At 45.4% G+C, this 23,300-nt stretch overlaps 1 protein-coding gene across 3 annotated transcripts in view; it reads right to left on the bottom strand.

Moving 5' to 3' along the window:
• Positions 1–23,300, bottom strand: part of ACOT7 (acyl-CoA thioesterase 7) — a 99,302-nt gene that overhangs the window by 61,055 nt on the left and 14,947 nt on the right. For all 3 annotated transcript variants that reach the window (XM_026659987.1, XM_026659989.1, XM_026659988.1), the window contains exons 3-4: positions 18,287–18,443; positions 7,137–7,228 (exon numbers count right to left, since the gene is read on the bottom strand). In XM_026659987.1, coding sequence (XP_026515772.1) covers positions 7,137–7,228; positions 18,287–18,443 — 249 coding nt within the window. The remainder of the gene's footprint in view (positions 1–7,136; positions 7,229–18,286; positions 18,444–23,300) is intronic.

Here is a 23,300-nt window from a genome sequence, read left to right as displayed (position 1 = left end):
TCCCTGTGCCAACCACTAAGCCTAGACAAGGGCAAGCCAGGCTTTGCAGGGAGAGTCAGAGGAAGTAGCTGCTGCCATTGTTGTCTAAAGACATTAAGAACATTAGAAATGTCCGTACTGGGTCAGACCAAGATCCATCTCGCCCAGTGTCCTGTCTTCAGACAGTGGCCAATGCCAGAGGCCCCAAGGGAGTGAACCTAACAGGCAATGATCAAGTGATCTCTCTCCTGCCATCCATCTCCACCCTCTGACAAACAGAGGCTAGGGACACCATTCCGTACCCATCCTGGCTAATAGCCATTGATGGACTTAACCTCCATTAACTTATCTAGTTCTTTTTCTCTCTGCATTCTCATTCTGCTGTGTGTGCCAGAGTGTCTTGTTTTCAGAAATATAAGAGGTAAATGCTGGGTTAAATCCTGCTTGGCCACACCCACTGGAAATGTAGAAAAACTCCACTGGAGTTAGTGAACCACTGGAATTAATTGGATTTACGTCACTGTAACGGACCAGAATTTGGCCTACTCTAGAGTTATCTAGAGGGGAAAAAACCTCACTCAGAGCCTAAGACTGATCTCACCAAATCGTCCCTAACAGCTACTAGTTGAAACAAATCTACTCCTTTGTCATCCCCTGCCCCACCTGCTCCTGGTATATGTGGAGACAAATGGGTAAACATGGGCTCCTGTTGACTGTTTTGAACACAATGTTTCTGGCTGTGTACAGATAAAGGAACGCACAGTCCCTGTGCTGGGGGTGAATGTCAGCTGTTTAAGCTGGACTATTTAAATTAATATTCTTCGGTCAGGACGTTGTGGGGTGGTTCAGGATTTAAAAGCTGAAAGTGGCTTTTGCAAGGGAATTCTATGCCTTTGTAAGAAGAGGAAAGAGCATTTCAACTTTATATAACGAATAGCTGTGTTAGCTTGGTAATACTATCCCAAAATGTACTCTCTCTTTCACTTGAAAGCCTGGAGGATACTAAGCAGTAACATCTGTGAGCTATGTAGCCCTGACACTGGAGTGATGGCTTGCTTGACTATACACTCAGTATATTGGGATAACAAAACTCCCTCCATTGAGACTTTCTGCACATGACCCCATTTGCCCAGCTACTGAACTGCGCTAGCAGTCTAGTCAATCATTCTTTGTGACATAAAGGAATAGGATCAGTAGCTATCGCTCATAGGGTACAGGTTGGGAGCTCATTACAGCCATTTCAAACAGAGTTGCCTGTCCCAGTGCTCCATGGGGGCAAAGTCCTATTAAACTAAAATGGCTTCCTTTCACAGCCAACCACACAAGGGGACAAGTGCTTCCCTGCTTTCGGTATGGCTCTCAATGCCAGGTGGGGCATACACTGCTGCACAGCTGCTGTGCTCCTCAACATGTTGTACAGAACAACTAGGTGGTCTACTAAGTGCAGTGGGACAAGCGGAAATGTCTCTGCATTATATGTCTGGACCTTCTGGCACTTGGTCAGAATCTTACGTTTTCAGGCATTTCCAAGGTTAACAAATCTAGCTCTGCCCACTCACAGCTTCAGCAACTAGGATTCTTTGTCCATTTCAGTTACTAAGAACAGGTCCCCAGAAGAAGAAGAAGTGTAAGTGTGTGGTTTTTAAAGAACAATGCCCTCACTGCATATTATTCTTCCCAACAATGCAGAAGTATCAGTTAAATCTTATAATTTCTGGTTATTACCTCCAGCAAAACAGATTAGTCCAGGGAGAAGCCCCTTCCCCATAAGAAGCTATTACAGTAACTATACTAACTAACTCTGTTGTAATTAGCTTCATTCCAATACCTCTTTCATTAACAACTTAGGGTTAGCCTTAGAATCCAAACACAAAGTCAAAGAGTTTTCTTCCCCTTTAACATTTTAATAAATGTTGCTTAGGAGTTATTGAATTCTCTCCCCAGGGAAAAGCTAAACAAAGCTTTTAAAAGCCACACAGGCAAAATGATTGTTTGCCTGAAGATTGGAGGGGGGTTGTAGGAAGATTAGAGGATACATATGAATATATTAGGTCTGTTGTCCTAGTGCTGTCTAACTAGTTTTCTTTCTACGGTTCTGCTTCCCCCAATAAAGCGCAAAGCCACTTTTAATCAGTGCATGAACTTCCTTTCAGTGAAATCGTATTTCCTCATGACAGTGCCCTATCAAACAAAGTCAGTGCTTGTTTACTGGAGGGCAGCAGAATCGTCTTATTAGGTGCTCTCTGCTTGGGGGTGCTGGAGAAACCTGTGAGGACTCCAAAGAGAGGTACAACCATTTAGCACAGTGTTCTAACCGAACTAGCTTTGCAAACTTCTCTCAGCTCCCTAATGGTGGCTGTCATCTTGAAGAAGAGTGACATTTGCCATTCCCAGCATGGAAGAAAGCCCCTGCAGGTCTGATGATGCATCAATAGTGAGTGAACACTAAGAAGTGTTTAATATTTAAACAGTGTTCAGACAGAGAAGTGCTTCCCATTTTGAAGCCAGCAGGAAACTGGTGCCCAGCCTCAGCCATTTAGTGGTGGGTGGAACTAGAGTATCCCAACAACAAGATTAGAAGCTTTCTAATGGCAGTTTACATACTATCTAACCGAGCAGCTTAGTGAAGAAGTGTTGGTGGCCATTGCATTCCAGATCGCTTTGCTGGCTATAGTGTATACCAGCACTAGGTTCAGGAGCCAGTTTCAAACAATCTGCATTGTGCAGTACAGGTCCTGTTATGCAGCACTTGATCTTGATCAGAAAAACAGGCCTCTATAGTTGAGATGCAGGCAGCTGAACTTGCTCAATGCTAATATGATGAGGGGAGGTTCTCTGGCTCCTACCAAGTTGCCTATGTAATCTTCACTAGGGCAAATTCTGGATGTCCTGGACAGAGGAATTCCTGCATTTATCCGGAGGACTGGGCTAGGTCGCCTACGAGATCAACTTTTATCTCCATCATTTCCAGCAAAGAGGTCTACAGATGCCAGTCTAGAGCCCAACAGAAACAAGAAGTCTAAAATCTTCTGTCCTAAGAGGACTGCCTCTCTCCGGTTGGAAGTTTGATTGCCCACTGTTCTCATATGGAAGATGTGCAGCACAGTAGGAACCTATTAGCTCATATTCAATGCAGTGTACTCACAGTTCAGGTGTGCAGATAACTTTGGTCAGCACACATCAGAAAGTTACTAGAGAGGACTTTGCCTATGGCTAGTGAATTTAGCATGACATTTTCAGAGACATGCTCAGAATAGAGCTAAGTGTAACTTTCTCCATAAATTACACGTTAGCAATGGCTATGGAGAAGCCTGGTATCTTTGGTGAGTCAATGAGCATTAACCACGTCATAAGACTAGAACTCAGAAAGGAGAACATGGTGGAGTTACACATGGTGCTGACCACTCCTGAAGGAGTCAAGTCCCAGCCCAAGCCATATTAGAGTGGGTATCTAACAACAACTGCCACACTTCAGGGTACTCTTACAAGCCACTTTCCACACACAACTTCCTGAAGCAGTCACCTTTTAGGTTGAAATTTTCCACACTTGGTCTCCTTGCCTCTCTCGCACACCCAAAAGAACCAAACAAACAATAAATAAATTGAGCAAAATTACATCAGTACCAGTCCTGAAGAGAATGCAGCTTAGACAACAGCAGCTTCTCACAGTAAGGAGAGTTTAAGTACTAGGTAGACAGATCGTCCCCTGCCATTTTGATTTGGAGAGCACATTCATACGTGTGAGGGGAACACGTGAAAGGAAACCTAATACCCTAATTGACATTTTGCTGGCAGTAGCACATCCATTATCAGGCCAATATCAGACACAACAATGGCTTTTACTGGAGACTTTAGTACATTATATTAACTCAATTAAAACCAAGACACAGCCGCCAACTCATTCAGACCCCAGAGGCATATCTGTAAAGAACTCAATTAAGTTTGGATGGTGTAATGATGAAACCTCATTTATCATCTAAATGAGGCATCAACCTCTTGTTTCAAATTGTTATTTGGGCTCTGATCATTCTTCCACTCAAAGATGAGTTTCATGACCCAATTTAAGATTCCAAACTCTGAGTGGAACCTTTCCATGGATTTTCTTTGTACACTTAAGATTCTACACGAGCAAATGCTCTTCATGACAAGTTACAATGGGTTTTGAAACCCTCTAAAATGACCAAAGACTGAACTTGACAAACTGCATAAAAGATCACAGGAGGAGTGGGATTTTAAGTCCTTTCAGACAGGTTTAGAGGAGAGGATGTTTGGGGAACTGACTCAAGTCCTTAGTACTCTGGAAGAAAAGTAAAATATCAGATAAATGAACTTATTCCAATTTGGAGGCAGAAAGGAAGAGATGTGTTAGGTGTGAGAGATGTAGCTGGGATCACAGCTCCGTGCTCAACAAATCTTTTCCAGTTAAAAGGAATATGAATCCTCTTTCCTGCCAGATGAAATATTTTTTCACCAACATATTGGCAGGGGAATTCTCAAGGACTCAAGAGTTCCTGGAAGGAGACATCTGAGTAAAGGGAGAGAGAGAGAGAGAGAGAGAGAGAGAGAATATGCTACCCGAAGTCTGAAGCAAACAATTGCTGAGTAAAGAACAAAAATATCCTGCTTTAGACTCTCAATTCATTCTGTCCCAGGAATTTTCCTCTAATACGTACAGAGAAAAACCTTAGAGGTGGAGCAGACCAGACGGAGCAGCTCATTAACAGTCCCCTCTCTTGGCAATGCAAATCCGATGCACTCAGAAGTAGAGCAACTCCAATGACTATGTTGGCAGAGCCAATGGCTGAGCTGTGTTGGTGTTCACAGTTCTCGTAAGAGTCTGTTACACAACCAATGAGTTTATGTCAAAGCGCCTGACATGCCAAAACATGGAAGATCATTTGAAAGTAAAATTATGCACCAATCATTAGTAATGACAACACAGGTGTGCATGATTCATTAGGGACTGGAAGGAGAGACGCCTCATGCTATCAAAAAGCAAAATGTAAGAACCACCACCACAAAGGAAAGGTCACCTCACACGTAAAAGTAAGTGGTTCACTACGTGTGGTATTCACCAGTGAATATAAAGACTTCGGCCATTACTGGCCCATAAATCTCACCTTTGAAGTATCCTGCAATTTCACTAGACAGTTACACCTGTTTTCCACATATCTTTTCTTTAGTCTCACCTTCCAATTTTCTTCTTGCTATTCTTAACCTTTAAGAACCTATCTAAATTCCACACCAAGAGCCTGATCCAACTCCCACTGAAGTCAAAGAATCTCATTGACTCAAGCAGGCCAAATTGGATGAGGCCTCAAGTCACAATACTGAGCAAACCAAGTCAACGCTTTGGCACAGAAGAGCTGGGGAGCGGTGGAAAACGTTCCTGAAAACCTGTAGCTCCGGAGAACCCAGGTATTTCAAGCCTGACATTTTGGTCACTCAGTGATATATCTGATGGGAGGGTTTTTTATTATTATTATTATTTTTTAACACTAGAAGGGGCCAACCAAAAGATATTTTAGAGGACTGCATACATGTTAGAACTCTGATTGTAGGAGGAGAATTACAGGACACATGGATGGGGTGAAAAGCTAATTCTAACTTGACAAAGTATTTTATGTTGTGATGGGGTGCCTGCCCCACACTGAGCTCTAAGGAGTTAATAGAGCCCTAGGGAGGCTTCGCAGGAGGCAGCCAATCAGAGAAGGGCTGAAGCAAGCAGCCAATCAGGACCAAGCAGGCCCATATAAAGAGGGAGCTGCAGGGCAGAGGAGTTCAGTTCTCTGCTGGGAGCCCAGGGAGGAAGGACTGTGTCTCTGGAGGGCTGAGAGAACTGCCAGCAACCTGGACAGAGCAGTGCTGTGAGCAGGTACAGGGGGAGTGAGAGACAGCTCCTGGCCAGTTGCTGGGGTTTGCAGGCTGAGGCCCTGAGGCAAGGGCAAAGAGGATGCTGGGGCCACGAGGAAGTGGCCAGACAATTCGCTGCAGTAGCCACTAAGGGAGGTGGCTGAATAGCAGACTGCAGGTCCACCGGAAGGGGGGAGCACAGTGTGTGGCACAGACGGAGGGCTGTGTCGCTGAAGAGGACGCCGCGGTCCTTGGAGAGACATGGGTTCTAGAGCAGGAGTGATGACACCAAGGTGCCACCTGAAGAGGGCGCAGAGCTAATTCCCAAGACAGCCAGGAGCAGGCACCACTGTGGTGAGTGAACCCCGTTACACATGTACGCTTAGCAGGTGATTAGTCTAGACCAGCTAGAGAGATTTTCTGGCACACACAAAGCATTTCCCTGAACATACGTTTATTTAAAAGGAGAGTTTATGGTGAGTCTGTCATTTATTTTTACATCCTTATCCCTAAGGATTTGTCACTGTGACACCAAAATACACAGACTCTGCTCTTTCATTCCTGCACTTTAATTACTTGAAAGCCAAAGAGAGTTCTTCTATAGTCACTTTGTTGCTCTTCAAAGCACAGCTATTTTATCCAGTAAATTTAGTACCAGCCTTTTTGTGGGTTGTACACAGGTACTGAACCATTTCCATGTCTACGCATCTTGGTCGCTGTAGCTAGTGAAAATAGAGCTCAAAAGTACAGTTTGTGGCCTCTAAGCATCTACAGATCCTTCTGGAAACAGCCAGCTTGAGTCCTGAAAAGCAATATCCTCTCCTTCCGCAAAGCCAAGTCTGTCAGTTCTCCCACTTAAAGGAGACGGGAGAGACTTCAACAGCTTAATTTTTGCCTTGCTCTCTTGCATTAACTGGTTACGTCCCACTGAGCTATGGAATAAGGAGGTTCATTTTCTGTGGTGCAGTATTTCCTGAGATCACGGCCACCTGCTTCAGTACAGTCAAAAAAGTGGTGAGGATATTTACATTAGTCAGAGCATCTATTCCTCAAGGAGGGGAGGGAGAACACACAAAACTGCCCACACCCCTGAAATGGGACATCTTAATGGCAAAGCTAGTGTTACTCTGATGCTGCACCTGCTCCGACTGGCCTGGAGGTAGACATGTCAACTTTTCATTTAAAAAAAAAAAAAAAATGAACATTAAGGCACTGGAATAAAATACACCCGACTCCAAATCTCTGCAAACGCATACACAAAGTTCTTCTGAGTGTGAGGATTCTGAGCTAACATGTGTCGTTACCTGAATAGGAGGAACTTCAAGGACTTTGTCCACGTTCTTTAGAGAAAGAGGCACATACCACAGAGTTGCCCTATTAGTCACTCTCTTAGCACCTTAAAAAAAAAAAAGAGCAAAAACAGTGTTAATAAGATACAGATACATTGGAAACACGTGACAGTAAAACCTGTGTAGCACTTTAGGAGCATAAATTCTGTACAAGGAAAGTTACACTGCTGAGGATCGGTAACAACAGCAAGAAGCCCTGATATAGCAGCTAATTTCTTGGAGAGGCACCAAAGAGACTGGAGAATTGCAAAGAGCTGTATAAACCAGTAAGCCTCCCAAGGCCTGGGGCCTTTCTCCAATTGATTATTTGGTATTCCCCACATAGCTTCATGCCTTCCCTTCCCCATGCTCATTCTATAGGAATACATAGGGACAGCATCACTGAGGTCAGGGGGCCCCCCCATGACCAGGGAATGGGCTTGAGGAGACTTCTCTAGATGACACGTGCCAGCATCAGAGAAAGAGCTGAACAACGGCAAAGAACCACCATGTTTTTGCTTGTGGCTTGTAAGCATGGAACATTTGCTACAGCAGACGTCTTTGGTGCCTGTCATGTTTGAGCTGCATACTAGTAAGTGACACTGTCATGGCTTAAGAGACTGAGGATCGATCAGGCTCCAGTACATTAGCACATGCTGTGTTCTGACCCCCAGCCAGTCTATTATGCCACATCGGGTCAGACTGGGGAATTCCAGGACTGTCAGAAATGCGTGCGCCAACTGCTGCATTCAGCAAGAGATGGACAGGAGGCTATCCCGCCAGCAATGCTTGAACCTTCCGTAGCAGCCCTACAGACAGTTAGTGCTTTGTCCTTAAATGTATAAGTGTAGCAGGTTGTTTGAGTGACACAGGCCCTCTGACTGCAATGTTACTGCTAAGTGGCACCTTGACCTGCTAGCACGGTGACCTTTTTAAAAGCAGATTTAAATGCTAATGATTGCTAGAAATAATTAGCTGAAACAAGCATCCAGTAGAACGCACAAGAGATGGCTTTTATCATCCAGTGCTGCAGGGCTCATTAGCTTCTGCTGAAGGTTTATAAAGCTTAGCATGTGCACTGTACGTGAAACCACCACGGAGGTGAAAGATCATGGTGAGTGTTTAGAGCAGGGGTTGGGAATTCATGTGTTTAATGTTCATTTTGCACAATTTTTAAAAACTCATGGTTTAATGAATCCTACCTTTGGGGAAGCATCTAAACACAATACATACAGGTACAAGGTTAGCTGGTGGAAGGCTACATGGAGCAGATGTGAAAGCAGACCAGACAAGCTCTTGCGTTGTTCTTCAAAAAACCAGTCAAAGTCATGTTTTCAGAGCCAAATTATCTCTGACATTGAATTTAAAAACTCCAAATATCTTGCCGAAAAACTCTATCACAAAACATGGAATTCCTTCTGACGGGATTATTTTATGTCTAAATATTTCCACAAGTCAAACCGTCCTCGGAGTGTCACTGACATCAAGCTCAGAGACTAGCAGCTATGGCGCACGCAAACTGTTCAGCGAAGACAGAGCTGTTAGATAAATGGAGGTAATTCACCTCTGGTCTGGGCATTCAGTCATATGCACTGGTCTGCTGTCAACACAGCCATTAACAAGCCAGCCAGGGATGGTGACTGATCCTGGGCTGACAGATCTTTAAGTCGGAGATAGGCGAGGCCCATCTACACTAGCCCTGCTGAAGCTGGGTGGGCCATCTCCTTCCAATATTCCCAGCAGCAAGTTCTGCATGTTATAGAACAGGAGAGTTTGTGGCGTGCCAGGCAAACTACATCTAGAATCTGTAGCATTGTGGCCTCCTCATGCAGCATGGGACCCTACGTCATCTCTTCTTCACAGCGGAGCAAGCACTGAATTGTAGATGCAGATTCCCAGGTGGGGATCTCAGCCAACACAAGCTCAAGTGTCAGTCATTTCTGTACTAGAGAGGGGGTCTCATCTGTCTGAAATTTGAAGGGGCAAACTCCAATCTTCCAGCATCCGGATGGGTGCTGGGATTTTGGGAAGCACATCCGTCGCAGTGCAGCTAGCCCCCCTGCCACACCAAACTGCCCCACACGGCTCATTTTTATAAACCAATGAATTTTAGGCATCTGAAGGTGATGGGGGACATTAGGAGGGAGCTCCGGAGTCAGACACAAAAGAACATGCAATAGGACCTGGCAGTGAAGCAGTGTCTGGGTGGGTGCTCTAAGCACAGACAATCAGACTTCCAGGCACACCCTCCCCTTACTCTCCCTACAAACTTTGACTTTCACCATAACAGTTGCTGCTGACTATTCTTTTAATGCCTGCAACAAATAAGCCTGTCCCGGTAGCCTGGAGACTAGTCCAAGTCAGCACTAGGTAACTGCATCTCTAGTCCCCTGCAAGACACCTCCCTAAAAAAAGGTGGGAGCTTCAACAAGCATCCCCAGTAAGGAAGAGGGTACCCAGACTTCCCAGGCTCACCTTACAAGCCTCTCTCAAACATCGGCTTGGCTTCCTCCAAACCTTTCTGGGCACTAGGAACCTTTCCCTGCAGATCCCAGAGCCTGGTTTCACCCACTGAGCAGATCTGCCACGAAAGCAGGCTACCCACACAAGAGCAAAATACGGGTACAAGAACCCACTGAGCTTGAATAGATACTGCCAAATCACATTCATTAGGCCAGGTCCTGCCAGGACTGCATATGAACTTCCTGTCACTAATAGAAATGTTGCATTTAGCTACGATTCTGCATCATTTTTCAACTACAGGCAAATAATATGGAAAAAACATTTCTGCTGCACTTTGACTGAGAGTGGATCTGACAACATGCTTTTGGGAATAAGATTCACTGTTACACCCAACTAAAACCATCCTGACAAGATGGTTACCATGGCAACCACACGAGCCGACCCTTTACAGGCCTCTGAACAATGTGCACTAAATTATGCAAAACAAGTTCATTACAATTTTTTCCGCATTCTTTAATAAAAATTACCAGAAGAACCGTAATTCCCAAGGAGTATTTTAAGTCTCAAGAGCTGCGCTTCTCTTCCAGTGCAATTCTCCCTCAATCACATCCATATACATTTAATATTTTGATATTTAATATTACTGTTGCAAAGCTGGCTGTGCTAAATAGAAAGGCATGTGCCCGAACTGACTAGTAAAATGGAAAATCCTGGCATTGTTAGTGCTGCAGGTGAGAGGGAGGGGAGAACTGGGGAAGCAGGTTCTCTTACTTTGCATGGTATTTATTAGCTGACAATTTGTAGACGAATTTGTTGACCTCCAAGCCCCATGTAAATTAAATGCCTACAGGGATAATCGAGACACTCCAGTTCTTTCGGAAGCTGGATGCAGGTACGCATGAAGGTCAGCTGTTCCCATGGCTGAGCTGTAACATTTACCGTGCCAAGTCTCCAAAACAACTCCCAACCCTCTCTTCCACTACGTGGTTTATCACCATTATAATCGTCACCGACAACAAGAGCAATGTGCTCAGTTACAGCATGCTGCAGCAGCTCCCCTTCTTCGCCAGAATTTTCTTTGTGCCAACAGCCAGCATTCAAACCTCTGCTGCCCCTGTACACTCTGCCACGTCGACCTGCTGTTGTTCAAGTTAGTGACGCTCTTGCCATTAAGCTGCTGCTGTTCTTGGGCAGAGCCTGGCTTACTGTTGCTTTTCCCTGCAGGTGCTGCTGAGGTGGTTACCACGATACTCACTGAGACTCAATGGTGTCTTGTCATTGCCAGACCTGTTTTTACACCTGCCTTCTCTGGGTGGTCTCAGTGCTCCTAGAACAGCAGCTTCACAGGCGGGTCAATGCCCGAGACTCTGCTACTGTGTGAAGGAATCTTCAACCCAACTGTGCTCTTCGGTGACCGGTCTCTCTTCTACGGAGGAACAGGACTTGGAGATCGCATAGCTGGGTCTACTTCTAAAACAAGGGGTTTAAGGAAATCAGGGAGATAGATGGGGCTTTCAAGGCTACTGCTATGGATACTCTAGGCAAATGTCAAAGCAAAATTGTTCATCATGATGCTCTTGCATGAATGAAGCCACTGGAAACAAGAGTAGACTACAGATCTAACCAAATGTGTTACACAAACTCTGCTTTTGGATGCAAATCTCTGGGACAGCAAGCAGGAAGAGACCTTTACTGCATAAAAGGTAAGTCTCCTATCTTAGGTGTGTGGCCATCATTATCATTTCTGAATGCCTCAATTTTTAAAGCATTTATCCACCATCTCTGTGAGGCCTGGAAGTGCCATTATCCCCATTGTACAGATGGGGAACTGAGGCACAGAGAGGCTAAGTGACTTGACTAAGATCACACAGGAAGCCCGGGGGTGGGGGGGGGCTTAAATTGAGTCTCCTGAGTTCCAAGCTAGCACCAAAACCATCCTGGACCTTCTTGCTACCCAGTCTATTCTTCAAAAACTGCACTTGCTGACTTCAGGGATACTGAGGCACAAATCACTCCAACTGTCAAGGAAACAAGTACTATAGGGTTTATTTGACCAATACTTACGGTAGCATTTCATCGTTTCAAGCATCAGGTGAAATAGCCAAAGTGTATTAAGACGAGTGAGAAGAGTTGCTCTAGTAACTTTAGCCTGAAATTTTACATCACATTCACAGCAAGGTGAAATCACTTAAGTATCAAAATCAATAAAGGCAGGGTTCCATGACTGTTCCACACACTGCAAGTCAACATGCATCTAGGCCAGTGGCTCATTTACAGAGCTGTGGGTTATTACTATGGACTATTAGCCTCAGTATAGATGGCCCGACACAACTTTTCCTGGAGTACCATGGCATTAACACCGAGCCTGCCACACCAATGGTAGTGCTGGTGAACATGAGGCATTGGTGGCTTTCTTCCCTGAACCATGTCATCTAGCCTTGCTATTAGCAAGGTTAAATTCAACAATAGGAACAGTAGTGCCTTGTCTATGCTAGAGATCGTATCGTAGGGCTGCCCAGTGGCAGTGGAACTAGTGGGAAATGTTCAGAGAAAGTGCGGTGTAGACACAGCCTTTGACTCAATGAAAGGGGAGACCATTCAAGACTATTGAACTAACCTGCACAAACTGTTCCTTAACAGTAATATCCTGTCATCCTAGAACCTCTCTCACATGAGGCTCTTCAGCTACTTTTAAGACGTATACTAGTTAGGGTCCTGGTGAGCAGTATATGAAAAAACATTCAGGACCTGGTAGCTTAGGCCCTAAATGTAGGCTACATTAATAAAAAGTTTAGCATTTATAAAGAGGTTTCAAAAATTTTCCCTAGAAACAGTTTGATGTTTGGATGTAAACATTCTCTTTCAGTGTCTGCACCTCCGAGATGGCATCATTGTGACAGAACAGGAAAAACAGAAGGTGAAAGCGAGCAACTAATTTTTTACACTTCTCTCAGGCTGGGGAGCGCAGACAAACTGCAGCAGTGGTGAGATAAAGCGTAGGTTTTTCAAATGCTTTTCACTCTGCCCGGCCTGCGTCAGGGAACATGTTACTTCGCAATCCATTGAGCAACAGGGCAAGAAACCCCTCTCAACATAAAAGATGCTGAGAGGCTTCTGAATGACTTGCAATATGAAGGCAGCACAAGGCCAGGGAAACTGACTATACAGGTGGTCCACAATCCCACAGCGTGCCACTACAGGCACAAGGGAAGGGGACAAGCCATGAACTGGATGATAAAATGCTCTAATATGCTGCATCCCAGACACAAAAATCCATAGGTTAACATTTAATTAGAGAGGAAAAACAACCATTAGTTTCTCTTGATCTCTTTCATTGGAGGGACTGGTAGGTTTGCACAGGTCTGGAAGGGTTTGACATTAACGAAAGGCGTCAGCTAACAATGTCCGCTCAGATTAGCCTCCCAAGCCCCACGCAGGCTCAGCCTCAGTGCTACAAGAGGCAACAGGAGACACAGGGTATTATACAAACAAGATTTATTTCATCTAGTTGCTACCTTTAAGGGCTGCAATTAGAATAAAGGAAATTTCTGCTCTGCTCAAGAGTTAGACAATCTCCTCCAGGCCTGTTACTCAAACAGAACATTGCATCAACTCCCACCAAGCTCAGATCCAACACCAGAGTTTGTTCTCCGCAACTGTTCACATTACAAGATTGAGTAGCAATTTGTTTGCAAAAAAACTTGCTTAAAAATGGAAACGATTTGACAACCTTTTGATGCAGTTTTTAGTTTAGTCCTTTGCTTCTTTTATAATCAAATAACAAATGAATAGATTAGATTTGACATCAACAGCTTAGGCTGAACTGCAAGTTCCACTAGTTTCCTCATGCAAAACTGGGGATTTAAATATTTTTGCTGTTTAAAGTCACAAGATGATGAAACCTGGGGGCGAAACATTTTTTTTTAAAGTCACATTTTGCTGATAAACTGCTGCTTTAAATTGTCAGTCTAAAGTCATTGTACCTAATTGCAAGTTTTACTTTACAGGATTTTGTTGTTGTTGTTTGTTTTATCCTGACACAAGTACAACGCACATCTCTGAAAAAATTCACTAGAATAAGTATCCACCTGCTAAAGAAGCGTGGGGGCTGCAACAACAGAACAACTGACACTAAATCATGGTTCTGGGAAGAGGGGGTGGCTCCGAGAGACAGGGCTGGGGGTGGATTAGTCAGACACCAAACTATGGCAATGAACAAGACGAAAGGAAAGTGAGAACAGGAAGACCCTCCCTTCCAAATGGAGTTACTATGTCTAGCCACAGGGGGAGCCCAATGGGGATTGCAACTTTTCCCTTTCCTAAGCCCTAAACTGGGATGAAGGGCTGGCACCCCCATTGGGCCTTCTTGCTAGCACACACCCAAATCCACACAGCCCTGCTGCTATTCCAGCTCAGTTATCTACTGTCGTTTGCAAACTGGGCTGTTGTCCATTGTGAACCGTACCGAGATCACCAGCATTCCAACGAGAAGGCCAAGAGGCAGCAAGTTTTCAAGAAAGCTGCAGACAAGCGCTGGTTGTACCTGTGCCCAGCAGGCCAGCCAGAGCCTTCACAGACAGTGTGCTCTCTTCACTCCCGATTGCCCACCCCCATTCATTCCATTAACAGCCGGGGTCAGACCAACACGGAGGGTCAGAAAGCTAAGAAGTCTAGCCTGAGCCAGCAACACTTCATGTCAGGCCATTCAGAATCCCCAGTGTACATGCAAGAGTCAGCAATTCCCAGGAACGTGTGTTCCATGTAAACAAACTGTAGTATTAGACAGAATGCAGGAGCTTCTGCACTGCTGAGCTCCTCCCCGCCCAGCCAGCCCCCTTCAGGGCACGTCTTGGGTTTCAGCTTTCGGCGGGCGTTCCGGGGCACTGCACCGTGCGGCACAATCTGAAGGCAGAGAGTTTCCAAGGTAATGTTAGAACAGATAAGAGCGCCTATCTACCGCCAGCCAGGTGCTAGGAGTGACAAGGCAGGAAGGACATAACGATCAGCCATACAAGCTCTCTGCTGATTTTAACAGTTTTCCCCAGAAGCTTTGAGTGTGAAGGAGCCTTCAACAGTTGGCTGGTACCAGGAGATTCTGACATTTGGGTTTGAAAATTGTTGGGTTTTTCCCCCCCCCCTTCTTCTATATTGGAAAGAGACCTGTAGGACTTTACCAGAGCACACTGGCACATTCCAGAGCACACAAACAGAATAATAGAAATCTTGGAGTCAATTATAAAAGTCACTTCTCAGAGTGCAAACATGCCAGGTCTGTAGCACCACTGCCGAGAGATTCTGACAAAGGGAGTGTTGTGCCTATATCAACGCAAACACCAGTTTAAGAGAAACATAAAAAGCTTGTGCATGCAGCCATCACAACCTCCTGCAGTTGCCATGTGGGAAGATGAAAATGGGTTACCATGGTTACTACTGCCTGGGAAGAGAATATTCAGCTCAAACCAGAGCCAAAGGTTCATCCTGTTAAACTACAGACACCATCCTGATTAACTAAAGCCTGATGCTGCAGCCGAGTCTGTAGAATTAGTATTTCTTCTAATGGATCAGAACAACCCTGCCTGCAAATTTAAATCAACATACAGCGATCGTTCGAGTTCCAAAACCTAACAAACATACAGGTATTAGAATCCAAGAGCACTGAGTGCAACACAAAGAGGAGACGTGGTACCTACTCCAAACCTAGTGCAGACCAAACATGCTGATGCAGATAGCAGATCAGATGCCAGGGCAACTTAGAGGTGGTGAGAAATCACACTGTCATTAACACACAGCATAAGATGGCAGTAATTTTTTCCTGCCCACCCTCCTCTCATCACTATTAAAATGTAAAACTAAATATTTACTGCATATGCTGTCAACACTCAAGAGTTCTAATTAGACACACAAGTTGAACACTCAGAGCATACCACAATGCAGGGCTGCTTTCTTCAAAGGAACAGAGTATATTTTAAAGAAAATCATAGCACCACATTTAACTGCAGTCTTCGTTTGTGACTATGCATTTAAACCTTCACTGCACTGAGAAAACAACTGCAACTAGAGCCAAGTGGAGTTCTGACAATTTTAACAGCCCAGAAAGCGTGTCTGATGTTCACACACTTGGCTTAGCCTGAATGCGTACTTCCTGAATGGTTACATAATCACGGATTGCTAGATGCTCTTTATGTATCACCAAACTACATTTAAATACTTCAAGCAAAACTTGTCAGATAGAGAGACTCGTAAGGCACAGGTATCAAGCCCCACTATGCCCCTACTGCAAGTCAGGCAGGCTTAGAAAGAGAAACAAGGAAAGTTTCCTTCTCCACCAATGAGGAGAAAATTCTTACTACCAGGGAAAAAAAGCAAGCAAGCAAGCAAGCAGGTATTCAAAACCCGAGAGATCACCACACCTGAACCAGGCAAGAGGGAGAAGACAACAAAGAGGCACTCCAATCACTTTTACAGCAAAAGAAGGCTTTCTTCAGAGTTCAGTGTTTTGTAAAGCACTGCTTCCCTCCCACCCTGCTCTAGCTTGAAGTCCCAAGCTGACTTCATCAGCCATGTTATTCTTGCCACATGGCCAGCATGTTCTGCCAGAGTAACTCTCACTGCAAAGCCCATCTGTACAACCGAATCATTCTCCTTACAGTTGTATAATCACGTATTTGGTTACTTCACAGCCCACACATGGAAGCACACACAACCAAAGGGGCCTGACTTGTGTGGCACGTCTTTCTTCATAGACACAGCACTAAGTCTTAATTATCATGCAGAAGTATAATGCTGACATTGCAGCAGAACTGCCACCCTGCCTTCTAGAGAGACAAGGGGGGTGAAGTAATAGCTTTTATTGGACAACTTTTGTTGGCGAAAGAGAAGCTTTTGAGCTACCCAGAGCTCTTCTTCAGGTCCCAGGTCTAGCCGTTGTCTCTCTAATATCCTGGGACCTACATGGTTACAAGACTGCAAACCACCCGGTCTTCTAGGCTTTTATCTAGTCATCTGCTAGCTATAGTCTTAGATTGCGTCAGTATTACTGGCAACCTAGCTAACAAGAATAGACTCAGGATGACCCTACAGCACGCTGCTGCTGTCATGCTACATCCTAGTTCTTCCGTACCTCTGAAAATAGGTTGGAGCCTTTCCCAGGAAGACGTGAGCCAGAAAAACTTAATACTGGTTACAGAGCTTTCCCCATGGACTACACTAGCACAAGAACATAGAAGTCATTCTGTCTTGGGGCTAGTCTACCACTAGGATTGCTCACACAAAATATGCCTTTGTTTGCTCAAGTATCTTCAATCTGAAACTTGAGGAGATTGCAGAGGCAATGGCAGAAGTTATCGCTAGAACCTTGGATAGTTCCAAGACGTTAGCGTGGCTACAAGACATGGTTAAGGTTCCAGCTATGCTACTGCTTGGCATCATGTTGTAACTAAGTCAGAGGACAACTACATATTTACCAAACCTCCTGAGGTGCATAGTGTAGGCAGGTCCTTATCAGAACTTTTTACACACATTTCCACACCCTGTAAGGAGATCACAGAGAGCCAGGGAGAGGAGGAAGGGAAGCCACCAATGGGAATAGGGAGCTTGCCACAGACCCCTATTTAAATTGCTTCACAGCCCACACAGATTCCACGCTGGCCATAAGTAAAGGAAAAACCTGTCACCTTGGGAATAGCTCGGCGCTACTGCCAGAGTGCTGGGAGCACTCAACGGAGGAAGAACGGGGGTTATGTGATTGCTCCCCTCCCGCAAATACGGACTGAAGCGCCCAGGAAACCCTGACTGGCGAGTTCTGGGAACTGCTCAGGAGGCCTCAGTGCAGAACTCGTAGCGATGACATGAGGGTTACGCAGATCCTAGCAGGAGTCTGCCTGGGTGTTGTCCAGAAACTCCAAACAAATCAAAACTGCCCTTTCACTCTTCGCTGAACTGGCCCAGCCACCTGGAAACCAGCTCTGTAGTTATCACTGCACAGATTCCAGGTAGAGGCAAATCAGGAGGCAGCTACTGCACAATGGCCCTCATCTCCGAAAGGGAAGTTCACCTTTCCCAGAGCGCCCACGCACAGACTGCCACAAGCCATCCTGCTAGACTTCTCTAGAGAGGCGATCCCGGTTAGAGAAAGTTAACTTAGCTGTTCATTACTGTCCAAGACCTTCCTTACCAGGCCATTCAGCCTTTGCCTATTAGTCTCCAGATTCATTACCTAGGTTCCCCTTGCTCCAGGATTCCCTCCCCAAGGTGAGCTGCGTGGGTCTGGCGTTTCGCATCTCACCACAGTGTTCCGAGCGCAGCAAGGGAGAACCCATACCACCTGACGGGGACTGGTAGATTACTACCAGCGACGACAGATTATCAGAGAAGGATGTTGTCAGACAGATGGAAAACCCACACAGCCATCCAGTATTCAGTTGCTGATTGGTGGACAGACAGAAAGATCTGGAGAGCACCCATCGTTTTTAATTGGCTTTCCAAATGTGAAACTGAGGAGAGATTTTTCAACGATCCCTCAATACAGAGCTGGAAATCAGGCTCTTAGGGCCCCATAAGGCAAGAGCAACACTCCTGCCAATTAATCTGCTTTGCTTTGGGGAAGTTTGTTTGTTCCCTGGGAAAGCAAGAAGCAAACGGAGCATGGCAGCATCAGGAGTTACCTGTGAGGATGTTTTCAGACAGCACGTTGACTTGAACTTCCACGGAATGTTTGGAGGTGTAAGTGATTTCCGCACTCACGTGAGCCACTTCGCCAATGCACATGGGCGAGAGGAAGTCTGTACGCTCCACACGGGCCAGCGCAGCCACACAGTGCTCCTACAAATTGCAGACGAATCGTGGTTAGACAGTGTCCAGAGCACCAAACCCAGAGTCATAACAGAACTGTGTACTCTCAACACCAGCTAGGCCCAATGGCAGAGTAAGAGCTTGGAATACCTCTGAAAGGCAGAAGCTTGTCACACAACACACCGTATTAAGTTAGGACAACAACTAACTAGGAGCTCTTTACAAAGTCTGCACCATCCACAGTGCTGCTAAGGGCTCTCTGCGCTTCATCAATGCAGACTGATAACCAGTATTGGAATTTGGAGTGGGGGCAAGAGACCCACTGTTAAATTGAGCCAGACTTCCCACTATGAGAGGGACACCACCTAAATTCCAGACTCATTTAATCTAATCTCCCCTCATTATCTTGGTCCTGGCATATTCCAACTCTTTAGAACACAGCCAAAATATAAAATCAGTCCTGGTTAAATCTTGGCAAATGATCTCTCAGTCCAGTAGAAATATCTGACTTAGGTTAATCCTTTCACTCATTAAACACAAACATAAAAATGTTCACTGTCCTGGGACTCTGCCAAACATTTCTTGTTTAGTTAGGGGGATTGTTTTTTTGGGGTTGGGTTTGTTTTTTTGTTTTGTTTTTTAAATTCTGGCTCAGAACTAGTTTTGAACTAAGATTTACAGTTGGACTGAATTTGGTGGCTGCTGAATGAAGAGATTAAATAAAATTTGTGGACTCTGTGCACACAACTCAGGTTTTGTTTTGCCACTGAGTTCTCAATACTTCTATAAGAGAAAGAACTAATGGTGGGAACAGGTGCCCAATGTAACTTAAGTGTTAAACACATGTACAAGAGAGGATGTCTGCATGCTACATGTTTACCAGAGAGCTGGCTGGTGTAAATACACTTAAACCCTTATGATTTGTATTGGGGCTAGAAGGGGTTTTTCTGATCCCAGAACATGGAAACTAAACAAGCCAGGGAAATCAAGCTGCTTAGAGAGACAGAGGAACACAGAAGCCTACCCCCATCGAGCCAGCCAGGGGAACAGAGAAGAATCATTTTGCTTTACTATTCAGGGTAGTTAAGTTGCCACAATTTATACAATAAGCCATTCATCCAGCCTCAAGAGCCTTCCTGGAGTACGCACATGTAGAGAGGAACAGAATTCATTGCTCTGGTTTTGCTCAAAAAGCCCTATTCCATGAGCAAAGTGAGGGGCTGCAGTGCCACCTGCTGGCAACTCAGTAAAGGAAAAGGATTTTGTAGGATTGACAATATTTTTATTTGGCCGAACTCTAAGGGTATGTCTACACCCAGCCGCTAGCTCGGCGGCTGGGAATCGAAGTTCTGGGTTTGACTTATCGCTTCTTGTCTGGACGCGATAAGTCGAACCAGGAAGTGATCGCCGTCGACTGCGGTACTCCAGCTAGACGAGAGGAGTACCGCGGCGTCGACGGGGGAGCCTGCCTGCCGCGTGTGGACCGACGTAAGTTCGAACTAAGGTACTTCGAACTTCAGCTACGTTATTCACGTAGCTGAAGTTGCGTACCTTAGTTCGAATGGGGGGGTAAGTGTAGACCAGGCCTAAGAAACACCCACTGACTGTGGGTGCTAAAATGGAGACTCATTTTTCAGAGGTGCTGCAAGCCTGCAGCTAACATGGACCCCAGCTGGAATTGTGGATGCTCTGACTTCCAGAGGTGCTGATCCTAGGTCTCAAAGGGGTATCCTAAGATTAAGGCACCCAAAGTCAGTGGATGCTTTTGAAAGTCTGGATCGTAGAATTGTGAAACTGAACTATCTCCACCTCCAAGAGCAAGCTCAGTCACCTAGGAGTTATTAGCTAATTCCTATTGCCAACCTCAGAGCCTGTCCTGCCTTGTGGTAAGGAGACATAGACTATCAGGGTTGGAAGGGACCTCAGGAGGTATCTAGTCCAATCCCCTGCTCAAAGCAGGACCAATCCCCAACTAAATCATTCAAGACCTTCATTCCTACATAGCAGTTTTGTCTGCACTTAAATTATCAGTGTCATTTGTATACAGCAGCCTGGCTCCAAATGCAGGCCTCCATCCCTCGTGAGAGAAAGACTCATGCTCCACTAGATCCCACCAGCACCTGCGTTAAACAGGTTCAGCAACAGGCCGAGCGGCCCGTTAGTGCTGTATAACTAGGCTCGGCAGAACCCCTTTTGGGGGGGGGGGGGGGGGGAAGGGGGGGGGAAGGGTTTTAATTTTTCCAATTTAAAAATTTTTACAGTTGCAAAAAATGAAGGGGGGGGTCAGAGCTGAGGTTAGGCAGAGCTCGCTTCAGGGCTACAGAGGGTTCCCAGCCTGACAACAGGGCTGTAGGGAGCTCCCCCGTGACAGAGGCTGCACTTGTGCTGATTGTTCATTGTTCAGTGAATTTTTTCATCCATTTCAGTGTGAGGGGGCTGAAATTGACGTTTATATCAAACCCTGCCAGTCCTCTGTCTAACCCATCTCAGCCAGCGTTCATTCAGTGCCACTCTGATTTCTGAGATTCTCCAAGCCCACTGCTAAGGCAGCCTGCTCTGTGCATGCATGGCCAGCTGTCTGTGGGAGCAAGAGTTAGGGGGAGCTGGTCAGGCTTTTAGGGCAAAGGTGACAGACCAATGTTGCTTAATGAAAAAAATGTGAGTCAATGTCACTTTTAATAAAATAAAAAAAAAAATGACATGAAGCATCTCTAACATTAAACAAAGTATAAAGCAATACAACTATCAAATCACCAAGTTCATTCCACTCCAGTATCAGAACCAAGCCAAATTAATGCTAAAAGTCATCAATCCTTATATAAATTCTAGGAAGGAGTCTTCTGTGGTTGCTGACTATTTGGTTATAGAGCCCAACTAAAGAATGTTACCAAATATATAATCTGAAGGGTTAAAAATCTTAACACTGAAACCAAACCCTCTAATGTCTGACCCACAACACCAAAGAATTATGAAGCTTTCTTCTTAGACTTCATTTTGCGTGATGGCTAACACTGCCCTCCTATTCTCTCCCCCCCCCCCCAATATTATAATATAGACCAACAGAACATGCCTGATAAGAAGAAGTTTGACAACTCATTTAGCAGACAGATAACCTCAAGTCTCAGGACATTTAGACACAGAACACACTTTAATAAGTTCCTTTATGAGACAATATTTAGGGCTGTTTAAAACCTGGACACACTTTCAGGTGTGGATTTTAGGGATGGTGTCACACATAGGCATGCACACAACCTTTTACTTCTAGGGTCTGGAAGGGACAACAAAGGGGAAAAGATACAGAAGATAACGGAGTTCAGCCTCTTCAGCTCTCGCAGGTTCCTGGACACGCAGAGTGGGAGACGGAACTGCAGCCAAGGAGTGAGATGCTGATGTTCTGCTGGCACAGTGCTTCTTGCTAGAGGGCATCCTTCCGGTGCAGGGAGAGATGGGTCACAGGCTGGCATGGCTCGTTCCATGTCATGACTTTCTCTCCGCAAGGAGATCAGACTTGGAGACTGAGATTCCAGAATCTCTCAGGTGTTGACTAAAAAGGCTTCTTGGCCTTACCCTTGATTCTTACAGTTTGCAAACTTCCCCTGCAGCACCTCCTTCCAAGGCCTTCAGACAAATCAGGCACAAGGCAGACCTCCTGGCCAACAGGCTAATCCAATCAGGTTTGAATCAGACCATCCTAGAAAGCACCAGTTTGGAAAAGGCTCACTTAAATCAGCAACTTAAAAAATATTCAGGGTTTTACCACAGACACACTATGTCTGACTACACCCCCTCCCCGCAAAAACAAAAATCCAAATACTCGAGGCCACTTTTGAGGAAAGTGGCAGAGTCTTAAAATGACATTATGTCACCAGTTTATGGAAGTTCAATATACCAACAGCTAATTGGAAAAATGCTAGCAACAAAGCCAGTCACTCAACATTCCCTCATCAGCAAAGTTCAAACTGATCAGTTTAATCATCTCTAGTTTCTTCTTCCACCTTCCTATTGTAGAACTGGGCTGTATGTCAAACAGCTTATCTGAAATCTTCATCTCATTAGAGGAAAGTTGCTTTGAAGTCTACCAAGATGAAACACAACCTTTGAGGTGCTATATAGGATCCGTATTCCTATAGAAGCTAGTTGTCTCCAGAGGGGAGGTATTTTGGAAGTGCAGGGGGGCAGACCAAGTTGCTGTACATCTTTCAGAAAAAGGGGCCCCATTCAGATGCAGCCTAGGAGCTGCATCGCTCCCACGTTTAAACAGAAGAGGGGCGTGCAGTCAGACTGAGCCTATAACTGGAGTCATCCAGGTAGACTCGTGCCCACCTGGAGCCCCCATGAAGTCAACAGCAGTACAAAGATCCGCCCCCACGGATTAGATTGCAGAATCAAGCCCCATGGGGCAGGCTGCTCCATTGGCATCTAGCCAAACAGCTCTAGGTTAAGGGGTCCGCAGTTCCTGAACCTGCCTTCTGCCTGGAGTCGCCAGAGCTAAGATTTGGTGATTAGGGCATGCTGCAAGGAGCACCTTCTCCCTCTGCCCTGCCCAAAACGCTCTGGGGCTGGTGCACGAAGTGACGGCTGGGGAGACATTAGGTAGATGTTTCCAAAGGAGGCTTTGCTGGGGCTGAGAAGGGTTTCTGGATGCTTGTTTGTAATCATGTATTTTGTTACCATTTGTAGGTTTACTTGTTTGCACTTTATTAGTCTCTACAGGCCACAATCAGGACTAGAGCCCCATCCTGCGAGGACTGCATTCACAGGCCGAGAAGGGCCTGACCTGAAGTAGCTAGCTGAAGTCATTCATTTACATAAGGTGGCTAAGATGCGACTGCTTCAGTTAAAGTCAGAGACGAATAATCAGCAACACCCACAGGAAGTCTCTAGCTG

This window comes from Terrapene carolina, unplaced genomic scaffold, assembly GCF_002925995.2.
Source record: "Terrapene carolina triunguis isolate 2854851 unplaced genomic scaffold, T_m_triunguis-2.0 Scaffold714, whole genome shotgun sequence".
Lineage (NCBI taxonomy): Eukaryota > Metazoa > Chordata > Testudines > Emydidae > Terrapene > Terrapene triunguis.
The sequence above is the reverse complement of the archived record's forward strand: the minus strand, read 5'-3'. Positions and strand labels throughout refer to the sequence as shown.